The sequence below is a fragment of the Mytilus galloprovincialis genome, chromosome 5 (genome assembly GCF_965363235.1).
Source record: "Mytilus galloprovincialis chromosome 5, xbMytGall1.hap1.1, whole genome shotgun sequence".
Classification (NCBI taxonomy): Eukaryota; Metazoa; Mollusca; class Bivalvia; order Mytilida; family Mytilidae; genus Mytilus; species Mytilus galloprovincialis.
The window spans coordinates 60167304-60194315 of NC_134842.1; the positions used below are offsets into that span (position 1 = coordinate 60167304).

The 27012-nt window shown below is 32.8% G+C and overlaps 1 protein-coding gene across 1 annotated transcript; it reads right to left on the reverse strand.

Moving 5' to 3' along the window:
• Positions 1-13051: 13051 nt before the first annotated feature.
• On the reverse strand, positions 13052-24702 carry LOC143076162 (mannan-binding lectin serine protease 1-like). Its single transcript, XM_076251845.1, has 5 exons — positions 24547-24702; positions 17208-17418; positions 16074-16213; positions 15336-15365; positions 13052-13634 (listed from the first exon to the last, which is right to left on the reverse strand). Exons 1-5 carry the CDS (start codon positions 24590-24592, stop codon positions 13345-13347), a joined length of 717 nt encoding a protein of 238 aa, XP_076107960.1. The 5' UTR covers positions 24593-24702; the 3' UTR covers positions 13052-13344.
• Between the last annotated feature and the right edge of the window lie 2310 nt (positions 24703-27012).

Here is a 27012-nt window from a genome sequence, read left to right on the forward strand (position 1 = left end):
AATCTTCCTCTTCGTATGGTGTTTACATATCTCAGTTGATACGTTATGCTCGTGCATGTTCACACTATACGGACTTCATATACCGGAATGTGCTCCTAACGCAAAAACTGCTCTAACAAAATTATGAGGAGGACAGATTAAAAATGACACTCCGTAAATTTTACGGACACCATCACGAATTGGTTGATCCATACGATGTGTCTTTGTCTTAACTAACCAAGGACATTTTTACAACTTTTCGTTTAATTACCGAACGTGACTTATTCCTGATTGTGACTGTTATGCTGAATGTGAATTCGCATTGCTATAAGACGTGTCACGGTACTTTGCTATATCCAAAATTCATGTATTTAGTTTTGATGTTATATGTGTTATTCTCATCGGACTTTGTCAAATTTCTTATCGTTTGTAGTTGTAAATCGTATTTATTTTCTGTTGTATTCGTGAGTTATGGTAAAGATAAATAATCACCCAGTTTATTTTTTAGATTTTAGTTTAGGTCAACTAAATTTATAAGATATATTTGGTTTACAGTTTGATTTAGAAGAAACACCGACAAAGCTAGATAATACAAGTAATTATCTAATAACTACCACAATTTTATATTAATAAGTATTGTAATTTTCATTGTTATTAATAAATGTTGTTTCAGTATTACAAACCTAAAATATATCCTAATTTTATCCTACTTTTTAGAAACTTTTAGAAATTCAAATGCGACGTCAATTTGTGCGTCGATCTCTTCGGCTAACTCGGCTGTGACTTTTTATGTGCTGGTTTAGGTTGTTTTAAGTATTCGTTTTTATTCTGTAGTTAGTCACCACTTCGGTGTTATCATGTATATCTATGATATAGTCATTTTTATAAATCTAAATTTATTGTTTGCAAAAGTGTAAATTATTCTAAATACTAAGGATGTTCTTATCCCAGGCAGAAAACATTAGCCGTATTAGGCACAACTTTTTTGAACTTTTGGTCCTCAATGCTCCTTAACTTTGTACTTGTTTTGTCTTTCGAACGTTTTTGATCGGAGCGTTACTGATTAGTATTGTGTAGACAAAACGCACGTCTGTCGTATTAAATTATAAAACCTTATGATAGCTGTTATTTGTGTGTTTCTCTGTCCTATATGTTCTTCCATTTATTTGTAATGTAGTGCTGTCATGTAATGTTGTCATTTTAATGTTATATTTAACATTGCCATAAAAGCGGGAGCTAGCCATGAAATCAGGTTCAACCAACAATTTTTTTCTTAAAAGGTCATGTAATAAGTCAGGGAAATGGCCATTGTAATATTATAGTTGGTTTCTGTATGTGTTACATTTTAGTGTTGTGTCTTAGTTCTCTTATATTTGAATTGATGTGTTTCCCTCAGTTTTAGTTTGTAACCCGGATTTGGTTTTTTTTTCTTAATCGATTTATGAATTTCGAACAGCGGTATACTACTGTTGCTTTTATTGTAATGATATTCCAGAGCGGTACTGCGTTGTATAGGTAGGAAATAGCAAAGTCCTCGACTTAAACACTAAAGTCAGTTGTAATATTGAGGTTGTAAGAACGGGCTAGATGAGCAGTCAATTTTTAGGGCATCCATAAATGGTTGTCTGACTGAAGTGAGATGCTGACATAGGACAAGAAAGTGAGTTCTGTCCTCTGGTCCTTGACGTTTACACAGCGGACAAGATGGGCCTTCTTCGAATTGGTTAAAACGGTGTGTATTAGTTGTTTTAGGTGTATACTCCAAGTAGCATTCTACATTTTACTGGCGCTTTTGCTATAGTTAAGGTATCGGAACCAGCACTACTCCAATTCAGATGTGTTTTGCCAATTGAAAGACGGTCAATTTCTAGGAATTTTAAGGATGACTTGGTTTTTGCTTCCAGCTTTAGTTTTTGTTCCCAATAAGTGTTCACAGTACTTTTCACAAGGCTTTTCCAAGTAGTTTTTCCTGGCCGAATTTGAAATAAGTCATAGCACGAAGGTATTAGTAGATCATACGTTTCCAGTAATGTTTGCACAGTAATAAACCAGCTGTTTGAGGATTTTGATTTAAATGCAAGTTGACGCCAAACGAAGCGTTATGTTCAATAGAGTCGAAATTTCTGACAGTATTACCAAATGTGGTGGATATCCTCTTATGTATTTCTGCTTTGATAGGTGTTTCACCAAGAAGCAGGTAGCTGGCGGAATCTGCTAATTTAATTTTCTGGTAGATGCTGTAGTTGCTTAACAGCCTCTTGTGGTATTTAGTGATTGATGTTACATCTTTTGCTGCCAGTCGAATGGATTCAAGGCTATATGTAAGACGAGGAACTATGTATATACGTAACAGGTGAAGTGGGACACACGGGTTGAGGCCATTAATTAGCACCATGTAGTCCAGCTCAAATCATTGCATAGGTATGTATGTATGTACATGTCCCAAGTCAGGAACCTGTAGTTCAGTGGTTGTTGTTTCTTGCTAAGTTACATATATAGTTTTTTTCGTTTATTGTTTTGTAAATAACTTAGGCCGTTTTCTCGATTGAATTGTTAAACATTTGTCATTTCGGGGCCTTTTATAGCTGATTAAGTAGTATGGGCTTTGTTCATTGTTGAAGGTCGTACGGTGGCCTATTATAAGTAATTTGTGAGTCATTTGGTGCCTTGTGAAGAGTTGTCTCATTGGTATATTTTTTACATGCTCAACTTTTTTTATGACACCATAATTGGAAATTCACTGGAAAACAAGAATATTTCATATTATTAACGTGATCTAGAGAAATTGTAATGAAAGAATAACAATCAAAACCAAGGAGTAAACATTTAGACTAATAAAACCAAAAGACATTTACATTAACAGTTATAAATAATAGATAAGAAACAACACGAACTCTACTAAAAACCGGGAGTGAAATCAGGTGCTCCAGAAGGGGAAGCATTTCCCTCGTGTTATTTCTTTGTTCAGTTTGGTAATGATGGAAGGTTATCATGACTGAGGAAGAATATCAGATATGATTTCTGACACACTTTTGTCATAATGGCCAATCTGCTCATGATGGCGACCGTAAATTTTTTTGAGTGATGACCTTAATTTGATTGATTCATAGCCCTGTATTAGTAACTTTTGAGAAAGCATTTTTCCTCGTTCAACAAATTCAACGTACTTGAGCTAGCTCTAGAGTAACGTATCAATTGAGACACATATACTCCATATGCTGTTTCCGCTGGGATGTTGCTACACAGAAATGGAAAGTTGACTATAGGAAAATTAAAATCATCGTGTTTGTATCATCGAGGGTATCACCAGACCAGTAGTCAGCACTTCGGTGTTGACATGAATATCAATTATGTGGTCATTTTTATAAATTTCCTGTTGACAAAACTTTTGAATTTTTCGAAAAACTAAGGATTTTCTTGTCCCAGTAATAAATTACCTTAGCCGTATTTGGCACAACTTTTTGGAATTTTGGATCCTCAATGCTCTTCAACTTTATACTTGTTTGGTTTTATAACTATTTTGATATGAGCGTCACTGATTAGTCTTATGTAGACGAAACGCGCGTCTGGCGTACTAAATTATAATCCTGGTACTTTTGATAACTATTGTCATAAATTTAGGTATTTAACCTACCATCAGTAGTCATTTCGAGAAAAAGGTCTAAATATGAAGCAGATTTATCTGTGTCGGAACTATCTTTAATTTTAAGTTCACTTGGATATATTAAATGTAAGTGATCACTGAATCTATTATTATTAAGAGACAGTACATCATCAATATACCGAAAGGTGAAATTAAAAGACTGGGCTAATTTCTTTTCTCCTTTCTGACCAGCCCTTGAATACATTCTGCTTCATAGGAATACAAAAAAAAATGTAAATAGAGGAGCGCAATTGGTACCCATTGGGCCATATAGTCTGTTGGAAGACCAAACCTCCAAATTCAACAAATATGTTGTCAATTAAAAAGTTTTGTTCTCAATCAATATAAGGTCAATATATCAAGGAGCATATTATACGTTACTAATATCAATTCAAACATATATCATAAAAAAAAAGAGTCACGAACAATCTGTCTTAAGCTGGGGTCACACATTCACGATTTTTACTGCCGTCCTTGACAGGACCATTCCCGAATTTGTCAAAAGTCTGATCAAGATCCTGTGAATCGTGGATGGAAATTCGATTTGTATCTTTCGCCAGGTAAAATTCGACCGAGTCTGTCACGACTGCGTCCCGATTCTACCGAATGTAATCCGACAGAGATCAGATAGTGTCAAGACAGTGAACCGACGCTGACGGAAGTTATCCGTTCGAAAACTGTCGGCATAATCGGGATGATCAGGTACTTTCGGAACGTAATCCTATCACGGTCCGCTCTATCGCATTGCAAACGGCTTTGTCTGGTCTCAGTCGTATTGTATTCTGTTATTGTCGGGACTTCTCCAGATCATTCCCGTTCCACAGGACACCGTCCCGAATACACAGAACATTGTTAGGAATTCGATCCGATACAGCAGAATCTGTCACGACATAGGCACGATTGTAATCCGACTAGACAAAATCGGCTGAGTTTCCCCGAATGTTACGGGACGCACCTAACTGTCGGGGTGCTTTGCCGAACTATTCGGACCCTTCCCGACCAGTAGGAATCTGTTACGAACTAAAACGACTGCGTTCAGACAATAATAGGACATTCCAGATAATTGAGGATACTAATCCGACTTTTTCACTTTTCGTGTCGTATCGCTGTCTGATCTCAAACGGGAGCAATAATCGGCAATGTGTGAACCCCGCATTATGCCAACAAAAGTCTCTTTTACCGAAAAGCCAACAACAATCTCTCTTTTACCACAAACAATCACTCTTTTGCTAACAATAATCTCTCGTATGCCAACAATAATCTCGCTTATGCCACAAACCATCTCTCTTATGCCAACCATAATCTCTGGATTTTATACCACAAACAATCTCTCTTATACCACAAACAATCTTTCTTATGTCAACCATAATCTCTCGATTTTATACCACGAACAAACTCATTTATTCCAGAAACAGTCTCTCTTATACCACGAACAATCTCTCTTATGCCAACAATAATCTCTCTTAAACCACAAACATTCTCTCTTATGCCAACAATAATCCTTCTTATACCACCAATTTTTAACACTAATTTACTCACACACTCACTCGGTCACCTCCATCAATGCTTTCCCAAGAAGGATCCGTCCGGCAAAAACTTTGGATTACCTTTTGATATAACTTTTAAGGGTGTTGTCTCTGCTAAACTAGAAATATATAAATGTAAACTCAATAAATAAGAATGATTCAATACATACATTTTCTTTTTCTCAAACACATATTTTTAACAAACAAATAAAATGTGATATGAAGGTCTAGCATTAAGACATGAATTTTAAAAGGGGGACGAAAGATACCAGAGGGACAGTCAAACTCATAAATCGAAAAGAAACTGACAACACCATGGCTAAAAACGAAAAAGACAAAAAAAAAAACAATAGTACATATGACACAACATATGAAACTAAAGAATAAGCAACACGAACCCCACCAAAAACTGGGGGTGATCTCAGGTGTTCCGGAAGTGTAAGCAGCTCCTGCTCCACATGTGGCACCCGTCGTGTTGCTCATGTTATAAAAAATCCGATAAATAGCCTAATTTGGTAGGTCCCATTCATGAAAGAGAAGTTACGACGTAAGGAACATATCCGATATCATCTGTGAAACGGTTATTCCATAAAGGTAAACTAACTCGTGATGGCATCCGTAAAATTTACGAAAGGATGATGTGACATAAGCATTTTACCACATTTTTTTGGCAAACAGACAGCCTACAGCCAGTGCTTGCAAGATCGTCATAAGATTTTCACTGACTATCGGTCTTGGAACTCATTTTCTATTGTACCAGTATTATGTTTACTGTTTATACAGATATATGGAAATCGGAGGATGAGGAGGAGAAATACCAAGTCACTCTTGTGTTATGACATAACCATATAACGCGAAACAATACTGTAGACACTATAAAACAGTCAGGATTCTACTTCGTCAAAATTATCTCCCCATTACGCCAGTTCATTTTTACAATGATCGTAGAAATAGAAGCCATTGTAGGGATGACGCGCTGCAAATTTAGCTCTTAAAAACCGATAAATTTATACACACAGCACCATTACGATCCTTATATGTCAGTTGTATTTTAAAAGACGAATGTATCTACTAGCTAATGAGCATCAGTTAATGTTCTTGTCTGCATTTAGTCAGCTTAAAACTATTGTCTGATCGGTTGTTAGGTAGAATTTTCGGAAATTCATAAACATTATAAAAAAATCTAATTAAATATTTCGTGGAAGAGCAGACTAAAAATTGTCAGTGGTTGAAGACTATAACCCTAATTATAACACACAAAAATAATTTTTTTACGAAGATTTGCATTTTTAAGGATAATGTACCCTTTTGTTGATTTAATGCTAATCATATGGAAATTTTATAGAAAATCCACAGCCTTTATCCTTGTACTCTCATATTTGGTAAATCGATGATTGATAGATAGAGGATTATTGCATGCAGTGCTAGCAACGATTTCCATAGAACAAACTTATAAATTTAGATATTGGTTAAAACAGAGGTAAGAATGAAGAAATTCAAGTAAATCTTCTATGGTGCGCTCGACTTAAGTGACTCAGCATGAGGTATTTTGGAATTTAAAGGTTGTTTAGGACATTTTGTAAACAATCAACGCTAGCACATCATAGAAAAAAAGTGAGTATTACCAATGTTTTTTCAACTGATCGGGCGGAGCTTACGTATACGTTTTAATTTGTACATGTTTAAAGACCGTCTATTTGAAGATATGTGTGATAAGAATGATTTCCGTTATAATTATAATTGATTTCTAATCACCCATCAGTGTCATCAAAAGAAGAATTTACAAAAGAATGACTAGATACTTCACATTGATGAGTTTATCCAAAAACACCTGTTCATAGATGGACTTGGCTATGATAAGCGAACCGGTAAAGTGAAGAAAAAAAATCAAGTAATAATCTATGTTTAAAATTTTATAACAAAAATCTCTGTATTAAAGTCTGTGGATTTTCTACAAAATTCTTGGTTTTATTTTCACCAAATTCTCTTTTTTCTACTAAATGCAATTAGACTATAAATAATAATGCTTTGCACGAAGTTTCCCCTTGGTATATGTACAAAATGTCCCATTTCTATTATTCATTATCTGTGCTGTTTTGATACCATTGCTGCTTGATAATTTCCTAATTCACAGGGCACAGAAGGGGTCATAAACCTTAACATCCAACTTAAAAGACTGTCGTCAAGCACTTTTAGTTAAAAAAAAAAATAGCTATTCGAACACACCTACTCTGTTTTTGTGATTCATTAGAAAGGTATTTCACTTGACTCGTGTATTTCATCTTTTAGTGCTGTGATTTTTTATGTTATAAAGTCAACCTGTAGCCTTGATATATAAAAATGATAGAATCTGAAGCGAGATGATGTACGTTTTCAAGACAAAATATTCAACTCAAACACGCCCTAACATAAAAAGGTTCACTCGATTTTCTCTTTTCGATAAAATTGTTACCCATTTCTTGGATTTTTTTTCTTGAGTCACATAATAGGAGGGCAGACACTGTATTAATATATTGATATGTTCTTCGTCCGTGGTATTCTTTTTTAAATCGGAGGTTATCCATTGTCTACATCTCACTTAATATATATCTATGTCGTCGACTTGATATCTAATTGTTTTGCTAAACTATGTAATAGATAAATTGAAAACTTATGCAAATGGTGTTTTAAAAATAAAAAAACTTCGTAATTGAATTGAGTAACCAAATTTGTGTTGTCATTCAATGCACAACCCAAAGAAGTTTCTGAGTGTAAATAATTTGCCACCAATTCTTTGTTGGCTCTAAAACCTGCTGGGTTTTTTTTTTCTTGCAATAACTCGAAGGAATTCTTTTGCAGGAGGTACATATAGTAGAAATATACCTTTTCAGTTGTTGAAATTCTTCCTTGAACTTTTTTGGAAAGTTTAACCAGAAGTCGGTCTTCCCCGTATTTTCCGAAAGTACTCTGCCCATATCTGAAGTTTCTGTGACTGAGATGTTAATACATCTCCATTCTTGGAGTTGCAAAACTGGTGTGTAATTGTTGGTACATTCTCTCTATAGCTATTTAGTGGTCTCATATGCAGTACTTAGTTCTCTATGTTTGCATGCCTCTTCTGTTTCATTTGCCAATCCGTCAATGGATTGCAGTTAATCTTCTCTCGCGTTTTTCTTAATTCCGTTTTTTTTAGCTCTGAGTATCCTAGGCGTTGCTTTACTTTTAATCTTGCTGATAACATTTACTTTTTGTAAACCTTCTCTTTCTTTAACGTTCCATGTTGTATCTGAAATCAACATTTTCTTGGTACTGTTTCTGATTCTGAGTACATCAGTAGCTGTATCATTAAGCTGTGGTTTTACTTTTTATCCGGACCAATGTTGTCGTTGTTTTCATAGATATTTTGTAATGTTTGGTATTGGTTTCTTATGCCGATGTTAGATTTGTTTTATGGCAGTGGATTTTATATATCATGATTATATGTTATACGATGGGCTGACTTCCTTTCTTAGTTTAATTGTAATCTTCATAAGTAGACCGTATGGTCACTTCTACAATCTGCTTCACGTTTAACAACACATCAATCAGAGACTTTCTCCATCTTCCATTTACAATTATGTGGTCTATCTGGTTTTGGTCCCCGTCATTTAATGATTTCTATGTATACTTGCAAATGCCTTTTGTGGAAATAAGGATCATACAATAACATAATCATTCAAGACGCATAAATCTACTAAAAGTCCAAAATTTCATTGCATTCTCAATATTCGTGTCTTTATTTTCTTTACTTGCATGAGTTATCTACCTAATCTTTACACCTTACCATGATTTTCTGATTGTCATTCATTTATTTTCGTGGGTACCAATTTTCGTGGATAAGGGAAAACTTGTATATTCGTGGATATTAAATTTCGTGGTTTTGACGAGGTCTGCATACAAGCCTATAGAAAATTTGTCATTCATTGAATTTCGTGGTTAACTTGTACCAACGAAATCCATTAAAATTGGTTTCGCTGTCACAGGAAGACATTGTAGAAATCTTGAAAAGCGTAAAGGCTATGTACCGGCAAAAAGACTTATGCACTTGGCTTTCTTTTTACATGCAAAGCAGGGTAGCCAACATTGATTAAAAGCCTATGGCAAATACCACAATAGACGCAAACAAAATACTGTGGCACAAACCACCACCAATTTTCTACTGTCCAATTTTTGCAAATCCGGGTTTTCCCTTTATGCATACATTGTCAATTTTATTATATAAAAGAGGTAGGTTTGTTTGGTTGATTTGTAAACATAATACCGGTATATGAAAAATTAAGTTAGAATGACAGAATATACAATATGAAATGAATGTTACACAGAATAAACTAAAAGTAATGTGTAATGTCAATGGGGCACATACGGGGCACGTGGTACTTACCTCCGTGGTCACACATCATGATACCGAAATCATCTGCTACTAGTCAATTAGTACCATAAAAAATGGTAGTCAACATACAGTGGTACCTACCTCGTGATCACACAACATACCTAACCATTTGCTGCAAGTAAGACGGTATCATTAAGACTAATAATATTGATACGATCAACGTGGTCACACATTATATCAAGCCATCTGCTACAAGTCAGATGATACCCGTGCAACTAATATTCATCTTGCAGTATAACAGACCCCTATGTTTACGCATCATCTCGAACAATTTGCAAAAAAGTCATATGATACCCTTAGGACTTATAGTAAGTAATATTTATAACTAAAAGAGGGTCGAAAGATACCAGAGTAACATTCAAACTCATAAATCAAAAATAAACTGACAAAGCCATGACCAAAAAAGAATAAGACAAACAGAAAAATAATAGTACAAACGACACAACATGGACAACTAAAGACTAAGCAACACGAAACCCCCTAAAAACTGGGGATGATCTCAGGTGCTCCGCATGGGTAAGCAGATACTGCTCCACATCTAGCACCCGTCGTGTTGCTCTTGTTATAACAAACTCGGTAAATAGTATAATTCGGTAGGTCACATTCGTGAAAAGGGAACGAAATTGAAGTAACGACACAAGGAACATATCCGATATCATCTGTGAAAGGGATGATTTCAACAGCACCATTTGGAACTCTTCTTTTATGAAACAAAGCAATACCAACTCTTTCAATTTGTCTTTTAGTTTGAAATAGGGATTACTTGTGTAAAGTGTAGAAAAGTGAAATGACTTTACTATTGCAAGATGAAAGAGTCTTCGATTGTATTATCTAAAAGGTCTTGGGATTTTTTAATATCCACATCTGATTCACGACGCCTCTAGAAAAGGCTGTTTCACAATAACTTTGAAGCCCGACTTTGATTGCTGAAAAATTGATGTTTATAATTTAGAAAGAGGTTTCGTGGAGCAAACCTATGATTTTCCAGGATTTCCTCTTTGGTAAGTATCGTGAGGGTATATGTTGAGTTTCCAAGTGAATTGTTAATACTAGTACATAATATATTTATCAAACAGTTTATGTAATGATATTTACACACAAAACTATTTTGTTTTAGGCTTTACCTGGTGGGAGCAAAACATATGTTTCATAAAGGTAGGACAAGTGTTTTGCAACAAATGGGTCTTTGAAGATTGACGTAGCATGGGTATTGATAGACCAATTCGGTTTCTCAATTCTGATTTGTATCAACGACCTCGCAGCCTTAATCCATTGGAAAAGAGTATATACGTCTTCTTTCTCGCGTTTTGACTATTGCCTGGCATAATCATCGACTTAATTCATCAGTATTTTGAAATAGTGTTTCTAATTGATGGATTTAGGCTCACGAGATTTAGTATCTTTTGATAACTTATTTAGCAGGGAAATGTAATTGTCAGTGTTGAAATCAAACAATCATATCAGATAAAATATAAAATTGACGACCAAGAAATAGCACAATAATGCTGATAGTGGCGTTATACACAAATCAATCAATAAGAAGTTTCGTTAAAAACCAATTCCATTGTATTTCTCGTTCACAAATATATATATAACTGCAGGAAAAACATATATTATTTCAAGTGGCACATTAGTGAAAACAACAGCTAAAAGAAGGATTTCCTGGTGCGGTAAGCGAAGGAAATTCTTCTTGAGACTTGGTATATGCATAGTTGTCTCAACTTATAATCTATAAATAAGATACAAATAAATTATAAATGACAGTTTTGAAAAGTTTGCCATCGCGAAATTTTAATGCGAAAATATTTTATCTGAAAAGGGCACTGCCTGCATCTTAATTTAAGTATGACCAACAGGGACTTAAGCGGATATCTAAAATAAGACTAATCTAATCCATCGTTAGTATTACATATAATAATTGGCTTCCTTGAAGAAGACAAACTTATTTTTTCTTATATGAAAAGTTCTCTTCTCGGGATTAAAATAGTCATAGGCCAATGAGCCGGAGTATTCCATTGCAAAATGCTAACATTTTAGTGTCTGTTGAAAGAAAAAAGCCGTTCACACCATATCGCCGTACATAACAACGCTATTTTAACGTTTTGAAAATAAACAAAACATGTCTCTTGCTAATTGCAATAACTTTAATGTTTGAAAATAAGTCAAGCAATCTGAGAAACTTGCAACGCGCATCTGGCGTATATATAAAATTTAGTCCTGGTATCTGTGATGAGTTTATTTGCACTAGTATTGCATTCTTTGGATCACCTATAAACCAATAATTTAATTTTGTATGTTATAATGTGTCCCTCTACATATTTATTTCCTTATATCTAAAACACAATATATAACTTGGTTCCGTTTTTAAGTATGTATTTCTGGTGACAATCCCATAATAGCAAAATTCAATGAGAATGAACTTTCATTAATTGGGTCAAGTTTCCTTTTAAAAACAATACACAATACATTTATTTAAACATTCCCATATTGAACCAATATGTTAGTTTGGACCATTATCATGAAAATAAATTACAAGTTTTATAAATGCATTTCTTGTACAAATATGAAAAGAGAGAACAATTGTTGAAAAGATACTTGATTCAAATGCGCTTAAATATCCAAATTTTCAAAAGTAAAATTCAGTACTTATCTAAATGATCTACATATTTCTTTTTATTAACAATGTTAAAATGAGGATTTAGATTATTAGCTATTTATTTATGTAATTATAAAACGTTTTTTTATCCATAAAGAACCAAATTTAATATCCCTGTTTTAATGGATAAATAAAGACAACAGTAGTATACCGCTGCTCGAAAGTCATAAATCGATTGAGAGAAAACAAAATCCGTGTTACAAACTAAAACTGAGGTAAACCAGGCTTAAATAAATACACCGTACGTGCGTTTCATCTACATGAGACTCGACGGTGACGCTCAGATCAAAATAGTAAAGAAACCCAAACAAATACAAAGTTGAACAGAATTGATGACCTAAAATTCTAAAAGGTTGTGCCAAATACGGCTTAGGTTATCTATGACTCGGATCAATAAAATCCTTAGAGTTCAGAATAATTCTTACTTTTGCAAACAGTAAATTTATAAAATTTGACATAATATTTTATTCAGCAGGTGATACAGCAATATAATTGCAGGTAAGGCAGTCAAGTGGGAAAGTTTAACAATATTATAAAAATATATGTACAGCACAAGGTGCTCAAAACGACAATTATATCTCTTGAAAATATCAGTTTATAAATTATATAGATTTGATATTTGTTTTTTTGTATTAATTATATTTATGGAGCACCAGTGCGACAACAGGCATATTATATGTATCTATATATTTATATATTTATTTAGGCGGTGTTCTTTTCTTTTGTATAATTACAGACAGCGGAAAACAATCATGTGACTGTTTTGATTTGAATGAGTCTTTCTGTAGATAAAGTTGGTCTTGTCTATTCAACAGTTTATAGGCTTGACACCATGACTATTTCAGAGAAGTTAAAACAAATTTATTGAAAATTATAAAAATCTTTGACTGATTTTGTCAATCATGTTTTCTTGACGTCATATCACTACATAAATACATTTTTCTGTCAAGTTTACGCTCACTGTTTCCTACTCATATGAAAAATAAAATTATTTACACAACATCTTTCATAGTAGATACAACATTAATATAGTCATTCAGTTTTAAACAAGAACAGCATCTGAATGTCGAATAATGTTTGTATTTAGCTAAGACATATCATTGTCTCTGTTGATAGTTCAAAAACCGACCGTTTAAAACGCAAAACGCCCGTTCTGTGTCAATGGAGCAGTGGAAGAATTGCTATTTTGTCTACCGTAGGATTTAGAGTCACTCCTTGTCCTTGGTGGCCAATGAAGTCCTCCATCAGTGAAAGAAGAAATGTTGAATCGGTCAGGACGATGTTCGAGTCTCTTCTTCCTCATCTCTAAGCATAACAAAGTGATGAGTACTGTAAACACGAGTACAGCACATCCAAGAGCACCAAGTAAAACTCTGAACATCCAGGACTCTTCCATTCTGTTTATTACACTCACATTAGCAGCTTTAATGAGAAGTTAGGATAAACTAAAATTGGTAAATTATGGAAAGACATTTTGTGCCAAATTTATTCTAATATATGTTCCTTCATATCTTAATATGTCTTTTAAGAACTAGCTTACCCTCAAACAATACATACACATATACGGTTCGGAATGTCTTTACAGTTTCATTGGCATGTTTGCGTTACGTGTTGGGGTTATAGATTCGATTTGGGCTGTTCAAACCTTAGACTTAAACAAGAGTGAACACACTGAATTATTTCGCCTGAGTAATCTGATTTTTTTTGTTGACACTCTTTAAGGTTTTAAGACAAGTATCAAATAAAGTTAACAGGATCAATTACCAATCACAATGAGGTTAAAGTCATATAGGGAACATATTAAATTGAGAATGGAAATGGGAAATGTGCCAAAGAGACAACAACCCGACCATAGAGCAGACAACAGCAGAAGGTCACCAACAGGTCTTCAATGCAACGAGAAATTCCCGCACCCGGAGGCGTCCTTCAGCTGGTCCATAAACAAATATATACTAGTTCAGTGAAAATGATCGCCATACTAAACTCCAAATTGTACACAAGAAACTAAAAGTTAAAATAATACAAGACTAACAAAGGCCAGAGGCTCCTGACTTGGGACAGGCGCAAAAATGCGGCGGGGTTAACCATGTTTGTGAGATCTCAACCCTCCCCCTATACCTCTAGCCAATGCAGAAAAGTAAACGCATAACAATACGTACATTAAAATTCAGTCCAAGAGAAGTCCGAGTCTGATGTCAGAAGATGTAACCAAAGAAAAAAAACAAAATGACAATAATACATAAATAACATCAGACTACTATCAGTTAACTGACATGCCAGCTCCAGACTTCAATTAAACTGATTGAAAAATTATGTCTTCATCATATGAATATCAGGCACAATCCTCCCGTGAGGGGTTTAGTATCATACCATCATAGCATATATGAGAAGAACATAACCCGTGTCATGCCAACAACTGGTTTTTAAATAAATGTGTTTTGTTCCGATGCAAAGACCCTATAAGTGAATCAATATTAACGCCAAAATATGCAATCTTTAATGACCTGACAACAGTATCGTAACTATATCCCTTCTTAATGAGTCTATTTAAAGGTTTTGTTAGCTTCTGAGGTGATATGTTTATATGTATATTTCAGCTGATTTTTATCTTCAGCTAGAACACGACTACATAAACTCCAGGGCTGACATGCATAAAACCACTACAGTTAAACTATCCAATTGAAGTACTTATTTGTCGTAGAACATGTAGAAAATCCGTCCGTTCGGAACAAATCTTAATTAGTTTTTATGCATATCAACCCTGTTCTTTTTATGTATTTTGGTTTAATTATGCAGGAAGTTCACTTGTACCATTTCTTATGAATACAAAAATTAGTCAAATAATATTAATCATGACGTCTTGAAAGGTTATTCCAATTTCTTGACTGTGAAACCTCTCTACTTAGGAAGGCGTCACAACAACAATTTACGTTCACCAGTTATATTCGTTATATATAAACAGTTAACTATTGTGGTTTTTTTCAAGTTTTTATTATTTGTTCTTCTGTAAATGTTTTAAATGTATAATTAAATTAGATATGTTTCAATCGTGTTGTAGAAGTCATTGGTCAATAATTTACAATGCACAATTAAATTTATCAATTGCTCCATTAGTAAACGCACCTTCATCCTTTGATTTCTTCTTCATGTCATCTGAAATGAAACATATTCGTTTATAACCAAGATTTGATTGGTCATTTTGATTTCATAAAAACAAAAACATCTTTATACGTGAACTATCAAGCATCATTAAGATGTTTGTGCATTTCAAACATTCCTCATATATAACATATACCAAACTATACAAACACGCAAACACCAAAAGATCAAGATGCCAACGAAATATAAAAAAATGTTGATGTGCTGAGTAAAAGTAAAGATTATCATCTACCATTGAAAGATATTGATTGATATAAAACTGTCTGTCAGATAATAGCTGAATTGGTAAACTCAGTTCTTGTCTGACAGACAGGCAAGTGAGTCTTCAAATTTAATATCTACAAAGATGCATTTTTATTGATCTAATTCGAGTTGATTATGGAACAAACAAAAGTTTGATTAACTCATTGAAGATACCAGGATTAAAATATTGTACGCCAGACGCGCGATTTGTATTGAAAAAACTGGTCAGTTACGTTAGAATTAAAAAAGAAAAGAAAAATGCAAAGTTAAACCGTAGAGGAACATTGAGGACTACGTTATGTAATATTATGCAGTTTTCAAATCTAAAGCTATCCACCGCCTTCCTCTTAATTTATAGTAGTAAAAACAAACAAGTATGGTTGTAAAACGGGTAGTGAAACTTCTCAATACATTTTACATGCACTAGAATAAGTCAAAATAAAAGCCAATTAACTTTACCATCATCCATCAGACGCTTGACTGTCAGACGAAATCCTCTTGCTTCATCCTGGTCATCAGAGTGGAAGTGTAATCTTACTTTTGAGCCAACAGATATTATACTTTGCTTTGATTTCCTTCCACACAGCCGTTTTGGTTGACTGAAGATATACAAAATCAATTAAAAAATGAAAAATGTGTCTAAATAAACGAAACCGCCTTCCAAGTGCGGGATTTTCTCGCTGTGTTGAGACCAATTGGTGGCCGTGAGCTGCTTTTTACTCTTTGATCGGGTTGTTGTTTCTTTGACACATTCCCCATTTTCATTCTTAATTTTAGTTCACAAAGAGCTTGGGGATGTAGCCAACTATCAATCAACGGCTCCGACTTCTTACGTCGAACGCGTACTATCGACTACAGCTGCAATAACTATCAGGAAAAACACAGGTCTCCGCAAAATATTATTTTATACGCTGAAGTAAATAATTTTCAATTTCAAATATATTTTTACAGAAAGTACAGTACTGAATATAATATTCATTAGTTATCTTTGAAATTGTATTGATTGATATATCTAGGTTTCCAGATAAAATTTAGAATGAAAAAATTCTTCAATATGTTCCTTTATCTTCTTAATTATCTTAATGTTCCATTTTTATTTTTATTTTTCTATTTGAATTTTCCTGGGTGACTGTAATTTTTCAACTTGACAGTATCTAAATAAACTCATTATAGATACCAGGACTAAATTTTGTATATACGCCAGACGCGCGTTTCGTCTACTAAAGACTCATCAGTGACGCTCGAATCCAAAAAAGTTAAAAAGGCCAAAGAAAGTACGAAGTTGAAGAGCATTGAGGACCCAAATTCCTAAAAGTGTTGCCAAATTCAGCTAAGGTAATCTATGACTGAGGTAGAAAAGCCTTAGTATTTCAAAAAATTCTAAACTTTGTAAACAGTAAATTTATAAATATAACCATATCAATGACAATTATGTCAGCACAAAACATAACCGACCGTGCACGACCCTCATGGATGTCAAGTTAGTTAAAGACCACACTCGTCGTTAAATCTACCCAAAATGACCCGGACCTTGTTCAGTAAAACCAATATACTTTTGAACGGCCATAATGTAAATTGAATTTTTCAACATACCTGTTTTCTTCGTTGATTTCAAGATAGTCTTTGCTGCAGCCTATTGAATTCTGGAGTTGGAAATCAACTAAAATTATCTGCCATTTTCCATACTCTTGTGACATTCTCCATTCTTTGTCCTCTTCAGATGGATATGGTCTTGGATAATTCGTGGAGAAAACTTCTACATTTGTTTCAGTCGTGATGTCGATTACCTCCTTCGATCTTCCACCTTAAAACAAAAATAATTATAGGTTATCAAACTTTCTAAATTGAAAACTACGTTCAAACCTATGATTGCGTTGGATAAAAACCGCAATTTTTATACGTGTGCATGTAAAACAAATTTCGTTGTAGAAGGGTCTAAATACAGCACAAACAACATTTTCCAAAAGACCAAAAAAACAAAGAAGTATTTTTAAACAAAACGCATTTGACTAACAGGTCGGACAACTGATGTTCTTTAACCCTGCTGACTGCTATTGGCGATTGCCAAATAAAATTGATCACAAGATGTAACAAAATGGATATTAATATAAATTTAATACTAAACAGAAAACAATTAACTTGTGGCCACGATGTTATGCCATACATCGTAACAATGACTCTTGAAATTAAAACAAATCGGCGTCAATATTTCCATGGCTAGCCTGTAAAATATATTTATTTTGTTCATCAATCGTTCTTTATAGAAATATATTAAACAAAAAGGTGGACGTGGTTGTGTACTTGTATATCCCAACAACAAAAAGACACTAAGTACAGAGTACTCGCAGTTACTGACAGCTAGTTCAAAGCCAATAACAACTAGTAAAAATATCATGAATCTAAGACTAAAATATCAATCAATAAACATCCAACATCCAATGAAATAAGTGTGAAGACGTCACGAACAGTCATAGAACCATGAACTCGTGCAATGCCAAGATACAGGAATCGACAGATTGCAGATCCACGAAAGTGCATATGTGTATAATAATAATAATTAGTTTGTTTTTAATTTACTGATAACAAAATCAATATTGATTTCAATAAAATCAATTTTCATTGATCTAATGGCTGTTGAATTGGTTACTTTTTAGAATACGTTTATTTAAAGGATCGATGAGTTGACTAGGATCGTTTCTAAATTTCCGGGCACTTTTAACAACTTGTCCATAAAAATGAGGATGTGCTATCCCGTTTGAAATAAGTTTTCTTACGGTAAGGTAGAATCCATAATTTACGTTTCGTTTCAAAGCCCACGCAAGACAAAGAGTCGACTGATACCACATGGACTAATACTTTTTAAACGTTATGGGCTTTTTTCAGTTTTCCTTCAACAGGACCTTAAAATTCAATTTTTAAATTCCTAAGTCAAACTTCATAAGTCGAAAAGAAATAAAAGTTCTCAATTTCAGATTAGAAATAATCTCTTTTAATTGTCATAAAGTGTAGTTCTCAATCAAATCTCATTTTCAGTTTATATAATATGTTATTCAATATATGAAATTTATTTGACTTTTGATCTTTAACACTCTTGTTATAATTTCAATGGGATAGTTAACAAACTTTGAGTTATTCGGTAAATACTTCTTTTCATTATCTTTTATAAACTCCTGAATGAAGTCTGCCTTGTAGTAATATAGAAACAAGTCGACAAGAAGACAGCCACAGTTGGTTTTTATAGCTATGCTGATTGAATTTAAAATCTTCTCCTTCGAACTCAACAAAATATTATCTTGTCCAACGTAAATGTAATCCCCGTAAAATTTCAGTACAGGTTACATTATGTCTTTTAGTCTATAATCGACACATTGGCTGCTTTAAATGCCAGACAGTATACAGTCTATTAAAATTTATTCACGAAGTATACAGTTTGAAAGCTATGGGAAGATTGCCCAAGCATCAGTTTATAAAACATACATTAATTCAAAGCTTAGGGTCTTAAAACATTACAAAATGTTCTCATAAAAAAGTATCTATTATTGTCCAATCTTATGCAAAAATTATTGGATCATTGTCCTCCGGCTAGACTAAGTAAAATAGCGACAATAACTTTTTTGTAGTTTAATGTTATAGTTCCTTGCTTTAAAAGAGTCAAACGCATAGATCGACATAAACTGACAATGCCATGGCTAAAAAAGAAAAAGACAAATAATTGTACACAAGACATAACAAAGAAGACTAAAGACTATGCAGCACAAACCCCACCAAAACTGGGGGTGTTCTTATGTGCTCCGGAAGGGTAAGCAGATCCTGCTCCACATGTGGCACCCGTCGTGTTGCTCATGTTATTAACAACCCGGTTAATTATCTTATTCGGTAGGTAACATTGGTGAAAAGGGAAGGGTATACCCGATATCATATGTGAAACTTATATTCCATAACGGTCAACCAACTCGTAATGTCGTCCGTAAAATTCACGAAGGAATGATTTTAACTTCACTATTTGGAACTCATGGTTTAACAGCTTCTTTGTGAGCAGCAACCCTCTATCAAGGAAATCATGATAAAAAATACAAACCCGGGAATATCATATCAATTAGTTGATGAAAAATTGCTGCATAGAAATGGAACATTCACTATTGGGAAGCTGAAATTATCTCTTTTGTCATTAAGTTTTGTTTTCAACAAACCCTCATTGTCAATTTCTAGATGTAAGTCAAGATATGAGGCAGTCTTAGCTGTATCTGTTGTACTCTTAATCTCTAGTTCGATGAGATAGATGCATTCAATGCGTTCAACATAGTAACCAAATTTTGAATTATTAAGTAAGAGAACATCATCTATACACTAGTAGCAGAAAATAAAGTTAAAAGATAGTGCGAACTTCTTATCTTTCTTCATAAGAAGTTCATGTATGAAACTTCATCCTCATAATAATAAAAGAACCAATAGGCAAGAGGAGGGGCGCAATTCGTTCCCATGGGAATGCCGTTAGTCTGTTGCAAAACAAACAAAAAACACGTCCTCCAAACGTATGGTTGTAAAACGGGTAGTGTACCTTCAAAAAACAAAAAAAAGTTGTTTATCAAGAAATAAAACATCTTGATAATGTCAGTTTCAGAGAATTTTTTGTTTGAATCAGATTGAATCTTTACAAACTATGACTAATCCCTCCCTAAGCCAGGATACTTGTATCGTCATTGGCCATTCTTTTTTTATTTAACAAAGCAATACCAACTCTTTCAATTTGTCTTTAAGGAAGCTCGCTTGTCATGTTTGGAATTTTGGTAAGATTTTCGGAATTCTCTGGTTTTGTCCATTTGAATGCCTTAACAAATTTTGCCCGGTGACCCCCATTTTTCTTTTTAAGATTCTTATACATGTATAATGATAAACTGTTTGTTAAAGTCTTATAAAATTTTAATAATTTTTTAATAGTTTTTGAGGACTTAAACTTGTCAATGATAAAGCTATGAAAAATCAAGAGAAAACACTTTCCCGCAAACAATTCAATGGCTAATATCTCGAAAACAAGCACGGTGACCAATATATTTTTTTTCTCTCTTTTGATTCCTTTATTAATTCCATATCAATATATGCTAGTGTTTTGAAAAGTTAATTATTTTGAAACTGAGAAGCCTACTCCCTTAAGTTTGATAATGTGGAATACTTGTGTAAAGTGTAGAAAAGTCAATTTTTAATACTAATACAAGATGAAAGAGTCTTAGATTGTATGTACTTTAAAAGATATTTGCATGTATCCACATCTGATTCAAGTCACATCTAGAATAGGCAGTTTCACAATAACTTTGAAGCCCGGCTTCATTGCTGATAAAAGAGATGTTTTAAATAATTTAGAAAGAGGTTACATAGAGCACTTGGATTACCCATCAATATATCGTTGTTTGTAAGGCAGTTATGTAGGTTAGGTATCCAATACAGTGATGGAAGATCCAGATCACTTTGATTGAAATACCAAAGGAACATAGAACACACCTGGATTATCAAGGATTTCCTCTTTGGTAAATGTCGTGAGGGTATATGTTGAGTTTTCAAGAGAAATGTCAATATCAAGAATTAGTTTATCATGATCACCGTGATCTAATCTGGCCTTCATTTCTGGTTATAGAAATCTTGCATGCTGACAAAAGAATGTTTGAAAGATTAAATCAGTGAAATTATCATTAACCAAAGTACACATTACTTTTGTATATTCTACACATTAACGATGGGTGTCATATTCTGTAAAAACATAAACAATATAGATCACTGAATGACAGGGCTTAACACATGCATTGTAGTTTTTTTTTACACTATGGTTATCTTCAGAGAAAACGATAAGGTTTTCAATGTCGGACCTAAGAGAATTAGTAAAGGATTAGAATAACTGCTCCTCGTTTAAGGTAGCACTACAGTCAAGATTTTCTGACTCCAATCAACAGTCTTTAAAGATTAATTTCTACAAAACTACTCAATGGATTTTTAAAATTTTTAACTCATTTTAAAGCTGAAATATAACTCTTTCTTAATCTTTATATAAATTTATTTTTTGTTTGATTAATTTCAAAATATAGCTCATTAATTGCCCAAAAAGCGGTCTTCCAACTTGGATGAAAATGGCACATTCATGTCAAATGGTAGTAAAAATTTGTTTTCATCCCTTTAATCAACCATATACAATCAACAAAACCGTGTCTTAGATTTTTGATATATTCCTCCAGTAAGAAGATATATTGATTTAACTGCTGGGTTCCAAACCTCATTTCATCTTTCATCTTTGAAGACCTATAAATTCATTTAGAAACAAATTATCCAAAAACTGGGACACGGTATTATAGAAAATACACCCTTTAATCATATATATCAAAGTCAGGCCAAAGGGGATAATCATTAAGTTTCTATTTTCATTTTTTCCTTACAATTCTCATGAAAAATTGTTCTGAGAAATGACCTAAAAACTGAATTTCCCCCTTAGAACCCCTATAAAGACAATATAAATACAAAAATTCCACTGGGAACACCCCAGGAGTGTTCTGATACCATTACTATATCAATAGAACCACACACTTTGTGTCTTTGATGCTCTAATGCTGTAAATTTTGCATTACATGTGATCTGTCCAACACTAACTTGGCATTTGGCGGGAGTTTGACGTCACAGATTTGACCAACATCTGTGATGTAGTAATTAAATATAGACAAAGCTCCACCTCTTTCCAGACAGTCTTAAGATAAGAGAATAACAAGATCGACCAGCTGCATATAATCAATGTTTAACATCATTATTCTCTATATATAAAGAATAACTTTTATTTGAATTTAAAAAAAAAAAAAAGAAATAAACTGTCTGAAATAAGCTAGAACATTAAAAGTGTGCATCAAAAAAACATGTTCATAAAAAGATCAAGAGTTAGACCACACTCTTCTTGAAAATCCAACACATCAACTGAAAATTAGTTAAAATGCATAAAACTGTATTTAAATGAATAAGACCAAAGAGAAGATATTTATACAGACAGTCAGAGGCTTTTAAAAATACTTTCCCACTCTTTACCATATATTAATTTTATTTCATTTTTGTAGATTTTTTCCTTTTAGATTTTTTCTTTCTCTTTGTTCACTTCCATGTTATATAAATTATTTTTGTTGCAAAACAATAAGATAAGACTACAATATTTATCTATTGGTCAGGGATTAACAGCTGGACACTGGTATCAATAGGTGATTGACATATAAGCCCCTCCCAAATGCCTATATATTTAGATTAATTACCATGTGCTTTTATTTGCATAAGTTCATTATCAATTTACTCCCTGTTGTGATGTGATAATGACTTTGGGATTTTTACAAACTGTGCAGAATAATTCTTACTTCAAAATTATGTGATAAAAAAAATATCTTCAAAAAATCATTGTTAGACTGTAGTGCTACCTTAATATATATCCCTGATATATAAGACAAATGTATATCAAATTCTAGGGCAAAATTGATTTGGAGGTGTCGAGAATGTGCGACATACGAAAACCCTTCGTATGCAAGAATAAGCCGCAAATAAATAAATGTAACTATTGACTCAAAAACTTGTTTCATGCTCATATTCATCATCATATGTTTTGTCTGATTGCACATTTGTTGATTTCAATTGCACACCTCAATAAAACTGTTTACACTTTCTCATGACCTTCTTATAAAGATGTAGAGGTTTATAAATGTGATAGATTTCATGTAAATGGAATCTTTGATGTCAAATCTTACATCAAAAAGACAGAAATTAAGAAAGACTAGAAAGACCACTAAGAAAGATATACTTTTGACTCGTATAACATGTATAACAAAATATAACCTGACAGGTTAGAGCATTAAAAAAGTCCTGGAATAATTTACAGGCAGATGCAGACAATTATTTAAACAAGTGCGTATCATTGCGTATAAAGGCAACAGAAATCTTGAAGAATGGACCCAAGGTAGGTCACTTATAGAGTGAACCAATTTAAAAATCCCGAAACACTGTATCTGAAAAGAATTCATACCTTACGCAATCAGAAATAAAGAAAACGGAGTAAAGTCTTGAGTTTAGTTATGTATGATGGTTGAGGGAACTCTTGATTAATGAAACATGTATAGGCGGAAATGGTCAAACTTTTGTAGCACAACGAAATAAATAACCAATCTAGGAAGAAGTAAATGAATAACATATCTGTTTGTAAAAAAATCCAAAAGTATCGATATAAAGATAAAAACAGATGATTGAGTAGTTACCCACATTTTCCACAATGTTTATCATACATCCACCCGAAAGAAACGTAAATAAATAAATGTACTTATTATTAAAATTAATTGAAATTAATTAAAATTAATTGTTAGAACGACAAAATAATGCTTTAAGAAGGCTTAATACGTAGACAAACAAATGAGATTTTTAAAAATGAATAACAAAACAAAGTTAAATTCAACATCATTTCCCATTATATATATTATGATTATGGTTGTATTTCATAATACATCTATCTGTAGAAAAAAACTAATCAAATATACCACGCTAATAATTTTGTGTTTGTCTACAAAACACTCATCAGTTTAACTCGAATCAAAAAAGTTTAAAAAGTTAAAAAAAATTAATTTAAATACGAAAGTTGATGAGCATTGAGGGACAACATGCAAATACTTCGACAGTATAGAAAAGATATTAGCAATGTTATTTTGAGTTTTGTAAGCATTGTATTATTTTATATAAATGAGCAGCTGTAATTTCCAGAAAAAAGGAGGTCAAAAGAGCATAAGCTGCGTTATATAATCCGGGATAAACTCTGCTACGTATTTTGTCAAAAGGTAACAAGATTTAAAGGACATGCAGGTCAATATTCACCACACTGAATGCAGAAATAAAATACTCCTCTCTCTCTCTCCCTCAGAACATATACAATCAGACTTACCTTTAATCAGTAATACAGCATAACAGAATACCTGCCAGTATGTCATGATGGTGTCGATGATGGCAAACCAGCTATGCTGGTCCTGCTTACATCGTTCGAACTGAAGTGAAATATAAACAGACTTCCTTATATATGTGATTTGTTTCCTGTCACATTCAATGGGGATTGAAATCAATAACCCCGGAAATAGTTATTGTTGAGGAAAGGAGACCAATATGTATAATAATATTGTCGAGTTTCAATTATGTTTGTTTTGTTTATGTATTTGCCATGACCAAAATTGGTTTTTGTTTGTTTTGCAAATAAAGAATTATATTGTTCCTGTGTTTCTCTGTCGTTTAAGTAAGCATTTCTGAACATCAAGTTTTTATGTGACTTTCAATTGGTTGTTTAAAGAAGGTTACATTAGAAAGATTGGCTATATATTTTGGTTTTATCTTAGTAATTAAAAAAAATCCATTCTTAGCAAACAAACAAACAAACAAATAATTTATTAGAGTCTCACCTCTTTAAAACATTTGATATACAACACAATATAAAATTAACAATTTATAAAAGAGCCACTCTAAAAAGAGTTATGAGAGACTGTAAAAACATAGATTAAAATACATTTATATCACATCTATTACATATATCAATATATCTTAACATAAAACACCATACTATTAAAAACAATTATACAAAAGAAAACAAACAACATTATAAACACTTATTACGAGTATAAAATACACTTTCTCTTAAAAAGTACTTCATGGCAGATTTTGGCTGTAAAATAACAAACTCTATCATCATGAAACATAAATAAAAACTTTTCTTCATTACTTAAATTACTAAAAACTATTTTTTATATTACATACACTGTTAAAAAATATCGTTCGCAAATCTGCATATTCTGGGCATTCTAATGAAACATGTTTTTCATCTTCAATTATATTCAAATCATTTTTTCTACAATTAAAACAGAACCTTTCATTTACATCTATACCTTCATATCTTCCAGTTTCAATTTTAATCGGAGCAACACCTGCTCTAAATTTAGCATATGCACTTCTATATTTACCGGGCATAGTTATACTTAAATATTTTTCTGTACACTAATTTGATTTAAATAACCTGTAAGTACATAATTTACTGCTTTCATTATCTAGTAAATTTAAATGCCAATTATTTTGATACATAATAAATAGTTTGTTTTCAATATCTTTAATAACAGACTTGCTCAAAACACATTCAATATTACAATACTGATTAAGATCAGGTTCTTTAAACTTTGTATTCACTCTACAGTTCCAAGTTTTTACTTTATTAAAACTGATATTATTACTCCAAAGAAAACATTTCTTATTAAGTCTACAATTAGACATCTTATTAAATCGTGACCATGTTCTAAATATGGAAGACCATTGTTTAACAATACATGGTTTCCATCCCATATCTCCATAAAGTGCTAAGTTAGGGGTATATCTACCCACTCCAATAAAAAATCTCATAGCCTTATGTTTAACAGCGTTTATACATGAAAATTCTTTAGTACCCCAAATAGAGGCACCATAGTCAATCACTGACCATACAATTGAATTGAACAATTTTGTAAAAACATCATATTGAAAACCACCATGAGCTTTACATTTTACTATTAGTAACTCTAATGCCCTACTGGCAGATGTGGCAACTGTTTTTGCCATACCCTCATAACTCAAATGTTCGGTTAATAATAAACCTAAATATGTATAATTTGATACTTTATCAACACATTTTCCATTAAAAACAAAAGGAAAATTAGTACATGGCACAGAAGGTGTTCTAAAATGCATAACTTTTGATTTTTCTTAATTAACCTTTATCATGTTTCTATCACACCAACATTCTAAATTATTCAAAATGATTTGTAATTCACTTTCACTTTCTGTTAAGAAAACTACATCGTCTGCGTATAACATTATACACACTTTTTCTTCATCTATTGTAATACCAACATTTAACTTTTTGACTTCATCAATTAAATCATTAATGAATAATTAAACAATAATGGTGAAATTATACACCCTTGTTTCAAACCAGTATTAAAAGGGAACCAGTCAGATAAAATACCATTCAACTTAATACAAGACTGAACATTATTATACAAAGATCTTAATGCCTTTATCATTTTAGAACTAACACCAAGTAACTCTAATTTACTAAATAACAATGCTCTATTTATAGTATCGTATGCCTTTTTAAAAAGTCAATAAAAGCAGCATATGTAGACTGTTTACGTAGTTTTCTAGACTCTATTATACTAGTTATAGACAAAAGGTGATCAATGGTGTTACGATGTTATTAAGTCTACAATTAGACATCTTATTAAATCGTGACCATGTTCTAAATATGGAAGACCATTGTTTAACAATACATGGTTTCCATCCCATATCCCATAAAGTGCTAAGTTAGGGGTATATCTACCCACTCCCATAAAAAATCTCA